Here is a 10,758-nt window from a genome sequence, read left to right on the forward strand (position 1 = left end):
ACTTCAAGCTGATTTTCATTCTTCCGAACGTTTACAATGTCGAAATACAGCAACAGTGCAATGCAATGATGATATGGGTCCTCTCAATCTTCACTCTTCTCCTTCTCTTCTCTTCTCCAATCTTCATGCTACGTCTATTTAACCCGTTTAATCCCAACGGTCACTATTGTGACCGTACAAAAAAATCTTGCTCTTGTGCCTTTAAAACTGTTACTGGATGAATTATCAATACATTTCTCCCAAAAATAGAAACCTGAAAGGGTCTCAGTTAAATATGTGCAGTGCCAAATGTGTAGTGTAATTTGTCACATGGCCAGAGCTTCTTATGTTTTGGTTGCACCCTGACCAGAAAATATCCACCCAAAAGCTCCCAAACTAAAGCTTAGAAAAGTATGTTTATGTAAACATAGGACAAAGATTTTTGGTACACATCATCTTTACACACAACATAAGGTGTCTAGTATGGAGGGATGCAATTGAAATATATGAACTTTGTTCAGCGTTCTCATAGCATGAGTGAACATGATGAAGGTCACAATTGTGACCGTTGGGAAATAACATAGTCCGATTTTAGGGATTTTCACACATTTCATTGTACAATCATCTAATTTCCACTAAATGCCATTCAGAGATGATATGGGGACATTGTCCCAGGTCTGTTCTTTACTTTTAAATGTGTATCACATGGCATTTTTCAACATGGCCTCTGAAATTCTCTATTATATTCTAAGTGTGCCAATTTTTACCTAGAAAATCCATTATACCACACTATTATACATACATGTAGCTATTGTAATAGCTGATTTTCTATGCTGTTCTTTATTTTAATTTCACTTTCAGTCACTTCCTGCACATATCAGATCTAACTGACTGCTCAGATTTTACAATCACACCTCAAAAACAGTAAATAATTATACTTATTGACTATTATATTACATAATGTCACATATAAACAAGGTGGTGGGGGGTATAATCAACTTGCCAGTCAGCCTGGTGAAGGCATATTGGCTGAATTTATGCAGAGACTTGCAGTAGATATGAACAACCTTACCAGAAAATGTATTCCCCACCCCTTTTCCCAGCAATACCCCCTCCACTTATGTACAGTAAAGGGCCTCTGCCACAGGGACCAGTCAGACGAACCAGAAGCAAAGCTTCATTTGATCAAAAAATTGTGATCGAGTGTCTCAAGAATCTGCTCTCACACTATTGTATGTCCAAATTACAGAATGTTTCCTATTATGCATTTAGAACCTTACTTAATTCAGTGGTAAAATTAATCAAATTTAGCAATATAGTGGATATCACACCCCTCTGACACTAGATTAGGCCAATAACTGAGGTCAGAACAGGCTCTTATGCTCCTCAGGTTTATATGTGATGGGATCATGGGCAGGTGTCCTGTGTTCCCCAGGTCAAGCATTGTATGTTTCCAGGGTCCTCCAGCTTTATAAAGCACATAATAGGTACCCGAATGAGCATAGGTTCCAGGATACATAGGACACTGGGAACATAGGGCCTTATGAATATAAGGCCTTTGGAGCATAGGGACCAGGTAACATAGGTTCACTTCATTTAGTGACCTTAACAATACCACTGAGCAAAGGAGACCAATTGCTGGTCCAATGGAAAGGCAATTAATGGCATTGGAAGTATGGCAGTAAACTTGTAGGACAATCTGTTGTGTAATTAATTAATTAATTAATTAATTATAAAATAATAAATCATACAATAATAAACAAACAAACAAACAGACAAACAACATCACTTTTTGTAACATTTGTGGTTGCTGTTGTATTGTAGGGTGGTGTAGTCATAATAGTGTGATATAATGCCTTTTCTATGTAAAAATCGGCACACTTATAATATAATAGAGAATTGCAGAGGCAATGTTGAGTATTGTATTGTGATACAAAATTAAAAGTAAAGAACAGACCTGAGACAATGTCCCCTTATCACCTTTGACTGGAATTTATTGAAAATTAGATGATTGCACAATGAAATGTGTGAAAATCCCTAAAATCGGTGTATGTTGTTTCCCAACGGTCACAATTGTGACCAAGCATAAAACACTCCTTTTCACCCGCTTTTTCAGGAAAATTTGAAAAAATAGTAATTGATTACATCAAAGGGTTACTCAAAACATGATTTTGATCATGGGCGGACTGGCCATCTGCCAAACCGGGCATTTTTCCGGTGGGGGCCGACGCACCTTTTGGGCCGATAGAATAGGCTATATACAGTATAATTTAATCATTTTGGCCAAGGATCGGCCCAAAGGAAGGACAACCAGCGGCCCATTGGTTACATTTCCATATTGACACTCGACTAATCCTATAACAGCTCACGTCAGGCCCACCCCTCGCATTTTGGCTCAGAGCCAGGATTTTGTGAGCGCATCAAAAGTTAATTGAAGTTGCCTACACGAAATTGCGGCGGGTGCGTAGTGACAATAGTGCAAAAGTAACACCAATGTAGAAGCTTCAAAAATACAATATTGCAAGTAGGCTAGCATATGTCAGCAACATGTTGAAGTTCGTTGAGTTTGAACGAGGATGTAAGCAAGCATAGGCTACAGAGCAAGGGACAGTGAGCAGGTGGTGGAGCCTATTTGAGGCTACATAACTCAGTGGTGGAGCAGGTAGGCTGGTAGGCTATGTGTGACATGCCATGCTGACGATGATGATTATGATGACTTATTAATTGCGATAAGGTAGCCTAATGATAACGTAAGGCCGTGCTGTGATTATAATAACAAATAGCGCAACTTAAATGTTCTAAATGAATTATTTGCAAACCCGGACAGCAAAAGAGTGTCAAATCGATGTTAATTGTTGGTCAGATTGATCAGTTTCCGTCAGACGCCCAAAATTCAACATCGATGGCATGAGTGGTGGTTGGTCTCTCAAAGTAGAGCGTCGAAAGGGTTCTATCTTGGAAGGGTTATCATGGTAAAGATGGGCTAAAAGACTGTAGACTGACGGAAATGTAGGCTACAAAACATAAAGTCATATTCATGCACAAGCCAACTAATATACAGTAACCTATACGACAGGCTACTGGAAGACATTAAAGATAATTAGTTAATGTAGCTATAATGTTCCAAAATGTACCAGCAATGTAGTATAGCCTACAGGTAAAATATTTCCAGCAACAGCCCTGTTTATTTCGTGTTGTTTCAGTTGTCCTACAGTGATAACTGGTATAAATTACATTAATGTCTAAGACAATCTAGGTAATTTAACTCTTTACACATAGGCTTCAGTAATGTTTGGTGCTGCTGTCAATTGTAGCCTATTGAATAATTTGAAATGATACTTTGTATTCAAGCAGAAACTCTTCTTTGATAATTGCTTGTTAGCCTACTTGAATATGGAGATCATGTGCTCCATGGCTACCTCTGATCAGTCAGAGTGATAGCCAATGAGGCCTACATCACTTTCAGTGCTCCATGACAGTTGAACATATGCATAGTTAAGGAGGGTAATGCAAATATTTTGTATTTAATTAGGTGTGCCCGACCGATTTGAAGGTCGCTTGGGCCAAATATGCCCGGGCCGATTTTTGGTCCCAGTCCGCCCCTGATTTTGATATATTCAAGTCTGGGAAAGATTTGGGATTAAACGGGTTAATTGGGAACGCATCTTGAGCGGGCACGAGAGAAGAGAGAGGGGGAGAGAGAGAAAGTGGCAGGTTCCAGCTACCTTTACATTGTTAATAATTGATATCTCATTTTTGATATAGGAACCTTTTTTAAAGGAAATCATGAAGGCAACAAAGATAAGGCTAAAGGAGATTTCGGAGTTATCCGGTTCCCACTACTGACCATTTATAAACTGCGAGCATGGCCGTACCATATCTCCGTAAGGACACAGATAATGTCCTCGGTATTTCTTTCTTCAAGTTCCGTTTAATTTGTCACGTAGCCTAGTTGCAGTCACATGGCCGTAATTACCATAGAGGACACTGGTATTTCTTTCATTAAGTTTCGTTTCATTTATTAAGTAAAAATTGGGAAGCCAAAGACGCACCGTCAGGTGTCACGTGCAGTCACATGGCTGCATCAAGTTTTGTTTCATTTATCAATTCAAAATTTCTCCATTTCCAAAACAATGAAGGCTGTTTATACCAACTTAATATTATGCATAATTGTTGCATATCATTGTCAATATAGTGCTATAAATGTAGCACAAACAATGCTAGAGTTTGTTTATCAGCCATAGTCTATATTTGAATGGACCTGGCAAAAAAGTAGGGGGGGGTGGGGGTGTACCACAAATGCAGTTCTGCTTAGGGCACCCAAATGGCCAGCAGCGGCACTGAGGGACACGCTTGCCAGCATCATTCAACAGCCACATTGAACAAAAGAAAGTAGGCTACAGCTTTATTTACAAGCAAAGCAGATAGTTAAAAATCGAGCATACAAGTTGGAAAAACCCAATGAACCCAATGAAAATGTGTGAACACATTTGCAAGAGATGACTTCTGCTGTGCAAAGAAGGTGTTCATGAAGACCAAGTGGACCGCAGTTTCTCTAAACTGGTCAAAGCAAAGCAATCGAAAAAGGTAAAGGGCCATCATCGTTTTTTTTTTTTTTTTGGGGGGGGGGGGGGGGACACGACGTACTGACGTAATTTATATGCAAATTAGTGTGTGATGTCATCTAACGACATTTAGCGACTTTTGAAGCTGGCTACTTTCCTTTTAAAATAGTTGGCAACACTGGCATGGAGACATGGAGGTGACAGCATGTAAGCGACAAAGCAGCAAGGAGGCATCGTATGATCATTTAAACAAGTTTTATGACCAGATGCGTGGCGGCTGCGTGCCTTTTTTCTATATCTTTGCTTACCAGAAGCATGTCTGATATGCCGCTGCGGCAGCCTCTCTGCCAATTAAATGTCTCTTTTTCTCACATAATTTTTTTTCTTCAATGTTTTGAATGTAAAAGCTTCCAACAAGCTTGCGTGTGGTGTGAAAAATAGGCGTGAGTCCTATTCCTAGCATGCACGCATTTTCGCCGGGGCTCGAGCCGCGCCTGAGACGTGCGTGTCACGCAGGCAGTGCGGTCTAACGGCTCCCACACACAGCTGCGTTCCGTCAACGCATTCCAGTGGGTGTTCCCGACGGAAGCTATGCAAATGACTTGAAGTAAAACCGTAATGTGATTAGTTGGTGCCGTCCGTAGATTGGCTTGATTGGCCGGTGCCGTCTGTCGGTGCAGCAACAGCTGAACTCCTCAACGCGAGCGGCGGGAGAAACGCGACGCAACGGACCCACAATTCAGTTCGGCAACGGATCACGTGAGTCCATGTAAAGTGAATGGGATGCGTTTCCAGCAACGCGATGCACGCAGCTGTGTGTGGAAGCCGTTACCTGTTAACATGGGAGCCGAAATAAAAACGGACACGCCACACAGCTGACACGCTCACGCCATGCACCCGGTGTGAAACTGGCCTAAGCAAAGACATAGAAAACGCCACGCAGCCGCCACACAACTGACACGCCACGTTCACGCCACGTTCCCGGTGTGAAAAAGTAGGCCTACGTTCTGTTCACTTTCTCCCAAAATATGAACGAGTTCATGAACTATCGTTCAATGAACGCGTTCAGGCACAACACTGCTAAGGGGGGTTACTACTTTTTATAGGCACTGTATCTGTCTATACTGTTCACACTACACATACACTTATTTTTACTACTCTTATAATGTTACTGTCATATCTGTAATGTACATATCTGTCTATATTGTTCATACTGTCCATATATCCTATACTATCCATTTATTCTATTCTTATAATGTTACTGTTATACTGCACATATCCTTACTGTAAACCATGCCACTTGCTTAACTATACTACCTACACTGCACTATACTATGTCATAGACTGCTTACTGCACTACCTGTATACAGTTCACATTGCACTTTTCTGCTTTTTTTTTTGCACTTTGGTTAGACGCTAACTGCATGTTGTTGTCACATACAGACAGACACACACACACACATAGCATTAGTTGCAAGAGTAGGGGATGGAGTAGGAGATGGAGACAAATTGACCAGTATGATTTATTTTTGAGGAGACAATGTACAGGACTGAGTAGCAGTCATATTTTGTATTGCTATGTAGTACATCTGGTTTATTTACAGATTTTTGCATCTTCAGGGATGCTGACATCACACCATGGTTAATGATTGAGAAACATTTCTCTCTTCACAATACTCTCATTGCAGCTTTTTGCATTACAAAAAATATACATACCAAAATGCATCTTCAGATATTTACAGCAAATTAAAAAAACAGCACATACTGTACATATTCAAGAATGAAAAGTTAACATTAGAAATCAACTGAAACAGAAGGAAGTGGTGCAAATGCATGGCACGATTGCACATCCCCAGCTTCCATGGCAGCTCTCTGGGCCTGCCAGCTGGGCCAGTTCAGGTTGGGGCCTTAAAAGCAGACACGACTGTTGTGTGGCCTGTCCCTGGGGTAGCACGGCCCACTCCATCACGTTCTCTTCAGCGTGGCGCTCATGACCTCGTACACGTCATTCCCTCTGTTCTGTGCCGCTTGTGGAGCCCGCAACGTCTTGATCTGAAAGGCAGGAGAAGGAATATCTTATAAGTACTTTACTGGTGAAACATTTATTGTCATCATCATTATTAATATTCCAATGTTACCTTAGGTATAACATAAAACACTAGCATCATTAAAAACATCAGGAGGACCCCCACAGCAGTGATGGTGGAGAACAAAATCAGAATGAAGTTGGTGTTGGGGGTGGGGCCAGTGTTTGCGTTGAATGAGAATGGCTCTTGACACACAGGCCCTGGGAAGACAGAGAGAAAGAGAAAGAAAGAGAGAAAAAAGACAGACAGAAATTGTGAAATTCTTCTAAAGGAGAGACTTGTTTGATCATATTCAATGATGTTGAGTGACTGTCTCCATCTAAATGTTCCACTGGTGGTGACAAACAAAAGAGTCAGAAGTGGTGGGAACTCTAGTTTGAAAAGTGACACACTTCTTATTTTAGTCAGTTAAGTGTTTATATAATCTAGGACAGGGACCCAGATAGGTACATGAAAACACACTCACCATTCACGAAAAGTACAAAAACTTCATTGGCCATGATTTCGATGGGATCCCCTTTTACCAATGTAGTATATTTACAGTAGTAAACTCCAGAGTCCTCCTCTGTCAGATTTGTGATGATTATGGACAGATCCTTCAAGGGTCCTGTGAAGTTCACTCTGTTCACGTATCGTTGGTGATAGGTTGGCGTTCCTTCTTTGTCACTTTCCCCCCTGAAAACATGCATGATGTTGATGTTGTTCGCCTTGCTGAGTTTGTACAATGTGAGTTTGCTCTGTTGCTCTTGGGTAGAGCAGTGAAGGCTGAAGGGCTCCCCAGGGACCTTTTCCTCCAAATACCATTTGTCCATATGAAATCCTGTTAAAGCAACACCATGTGAGAATTGGTATTTGCCCCTTTTCACTGTACTTGGTACAACATACAGGGTTCCATGAAAGTCTATTGGACTGCCCTTCAGGAAGGACTCTAAAGGGGTGCCCTATTGAGTCAAACAATGACCAGGGCACTAAGTGCCAGCGCACCAAGATTACATAGAGTAAGTAATAGATTGTATTTATAAAGCAATTTAAACACAGATTTCACTGACCAAAGTGCTGTAGCCTACAAACTAAAACTATGGTGGGCGCTTTGACACAACTGGCTACAGCGCCCATATCATATCCGGGTCCGCATGCCCACCGGACCTGGGTTCCAGTACGGCCCGGGTCATTTCCCAATCCCACTCCATCTCTCTCTACAACTTGCTTCCCGTCACTCTCCGCTGTCCTGTCAAATTAAATACTGTGTATTCCAACAGTGGCAATGACAGACATGCTATTCTCCCTATTATAAATCCCATCAAAATTAGTCTAAGGGTGTTATTTTAATGTAAAAAAAAACTATGTAGTGTTTCTTTAAATCCTGTAACTGAATAGTGTAATTGTAAGCTGCATAAAAACCAATACCAACAATGATTAATATCAATTGACAAATAGGCCTAAATTATCAAAGGCAAGACACCCGTGTCTAGGTGGTGTGTCGGCTCACCACTGCACTCAAACACAGATCTCAAATACACTATGTTAGGCTACTACATTTAGCCTCACATTAAATACTTTTTCACCTAGAAATCCATTTCAGTTTTTTTTTTTGTAAAGGGGTGCTTGAGGGTCCTTTTTTGTGAAAAGTCAAATACATTTTGGGCTCTATCTTGACGATCAGAAACGCATGGTCAGTGGCGAAAAGCTTAAATACATGTATTCACATTTTTGTTATCAAATGTCAGGCGCATTGTTCAAAAAGGTGGGTCTTCTGTTTCTTAATCAGTCATGGGTGTGTTTTTGGGCGTAACATCCTTTCAATCAATGAGAGTGACATCGGTCATTCCCTTTAACAACTTCAAACAGCGCATCGGTATTTTGCCAGTCAGCGGTGCATTTGGAGGAATCTTCTTGCATGCCAGACCGTGTAGCCTATATAGAACACATGGATTCCACTAAACTTTGCTTTACTGACACCTGTTTGTGACTACATGCATTCTGCACTCGCCTATTATTTGAACTCAAAGGCAAAGTGAAACTATCATCACAGTGGTCTCATAGGTAAAATAGTTATTTACTTTCACGATTGATTGACAAGGGGTTACCATCGAAAATGTAGCCTGAAAAAAAATCAACCCTTACCCCAATAATGTTTGAATGACTGAATGAAAATCCTAAGGCTATTTATCTTGCAGAGAAGTTGTGACTGCTTGATAAGGGCTGCTTACATCTCGTGACAGTGCTTCTTCAGCTGTGTTTTACATGCGCCTTTCGCTATAGACCAGGTTTTTCTTGGTCAGTGGCGTAATAATTTTTAGAAGATACCTATTTTTGGATCATGCTCCAGACCACACCTTCTGCCACACCCCTGGGCACAAGGCGTAATAAAACTTAAGTGCATGGCGCAAAATTCGAGTGTAATAAGAATAAGCCCCATATCAGTAAAGTTACCCGGACAGCTTATGTCCACCTGAGAAATATTACCAAAGTGCAGCCTGTTTTAACTCAACAAGACGCAGAGAAACTAAGCTTTTATCACTGGTTAGACTGCAATGCACTTTTTACTGGTCTCCCAAAAAAGCATAAAGAAATTGGAACTCCTACAGAACTGCTACACTTTTAACTAAGACCAAGAAGAGAGAGCATTACCCCTGTGTTAGCTGAACTGCACTGGCTCCCTGTTTTCTATAGAATTGATTTTAAGGTTCTGATAATTACTTAGGCCTACAAAGTTCTAAATGGCATAGCACCTTCATATCTCATAGCTTTTAATATCTTATCAACCACAAAGGAACCTTAGATCTTTCAATGCTAATCTTTTAATTGTGCCAAAAGTGCTACAAGCAAAGTGGAGAAGCTGCTTTTATCCATTATGCATTGAAGCATGGAACACTGCATCTGATGTGCTTCATATTTAGGTCTATACGACTTCCAGTGAATACAAACATGATTCAAACACTGTTCAAGTGAATTAAATGTGTAATCGGTCGCGTATGTAACTCTTCTCGACATATACTTTGTTATGTAACATTTCCACCATTTAAATAAGAAAGCCATTTTAACAAATCACTTACAGTGGACCTTACACCTAGGGAGAGGGAGGTGTAAAACTTAAGTCATAACTTAGTGTTATGTTGAAACTATTTTGCGTGGTGCAACCCGTTACATTTTAGTAGCTCAATTTACGTTAGAACTAAGCTAAGATTGAACTTAGGTTCAACTGGTGCAACCGGCTGCATCAAACAGGCGAATTCATTTAAAAAATCTTTTAGAAAGACCTGAAAACATATCTATATATGAGAGCTTTTAATTAACTCATTTTTTATCTTGTAGCCTATTTTTAAACATTATTTTACATTCTACTGCTGCTATTTACAGGGTGTTCCTATTTCACTGCACTAGTTTTACTATATGTTTTGTTGTATCTATCTCCTTTGGCTACCATCCTGTGAATTCTTATCTTTACTTAATTCTTAAGTATTTTAATTATGTTTAATTAATTCTTATGTTGAATTAAACATAATTAAAATATAATTATTATGTTTTAATTCTGTTTGCATGTATTTTTTCTTTACTTTATTGTGTTAAGTGCTCCAAATGTAAAGCACTCTGAGCTGTATTCTGTGTATGAAAGGTGCTATACAAATAAAGCTTATTATTACCACTCTCTTTGTGTTTAACCTCTTAACAGAATCCAGTGTGTACTAGCTACATGTTATCGACACTTACCTTGTGAGGGTGAGATGCAGGCAGAGAAAACAATGGCTGAGGCCAAGACCACTAAGGCTGAGGCCATCTTACTAACATCTCAGAGGCTTCAACTGTGAGAGTCAGACAGCAGACACACACAGACTGGTGGAGGCACCACATCACTTTCACTTTGACTTAGATTAGAGACGGCAGATCCAAGGCGTGCACGAGTGACAAATGTTTTTGTGTGAGGGAAGAGGGGGTGGAGGAAATGCGAGAAATGAATCTAAAAAGAAAAAAACCCCACAGCATAGCTTACAGAATGGTAGTTACTTTTACCAAATTATGTTTGGTATCCACAATCATATGTAAGTTAGATTTGACACAAGTTTTGATGCATAGTGATGTGTATATTATTTAAAGGAGTGAAACAGTGGCTATTTTATTTAAAAACC

General features: G+C 40.1%; 1 protein-coding gene across 2 annotated transcripts; it reads right to left on the minus strand.

Annotated features, from left to right (window-relative positions):
* Positions 1-6,053: 6,053 nt before the first annotated feature.
* On the minus strand, positions 6,054-10,508 carry LOC143101842 (uncharacterized). Of its 2 annotated transcripts, none has more exons than XM_076265092.1 (4): positions 10,343-10,508; positions 7,098-7,451; positions 6,683-6,831; positions 6,054-6,596 (listed from the first exon to the last, which is right to left on the minus strand). In XM_076265092.1, the coding sequence occupies exons 1-4, from the start codon at positions 10,407-10,409 to the stop codon at positions 6,510-6,512; spliced, it is 657 nt and encodes a 218-aa protein (XP_076121207.1). In that variant the 5' UTR covers positions 10,410-10,508; the 3' UTR covers positions 6,054-6,509. The 2 variants fall into 2 exon arrangements, with proteins under 2 accessions (XP_076121207.1, XP_076121208.1); XM_076265093.1 differs by lacking the exon at positions 10,343-10,508 and adding an exon at positions 8,756-10,082.
* Between the last annotated feature and the right edge of the window lie 250 nt (positions 10,509-10,758).

Source organism: Alosa pseudoharengus, unplaced genomic scaffold (genome assembly GCF_046254945.1).
Source record: "Alosa pseudoharengus isolate Yale_2024_CS ecotype anadromous, Long Island Sound unplaced genomic scaffold, YU_APseudo_1.1 YU_APseudo_1.1_scf_4, whole genome shotgun sequence".
Classification (NCBI taxonomy): Eukaryota; Metazoa; Chordata; class Actinopteri; order Clupeiformes; family Clupeidae; genus Alosa; species Alosa pseudoharengus.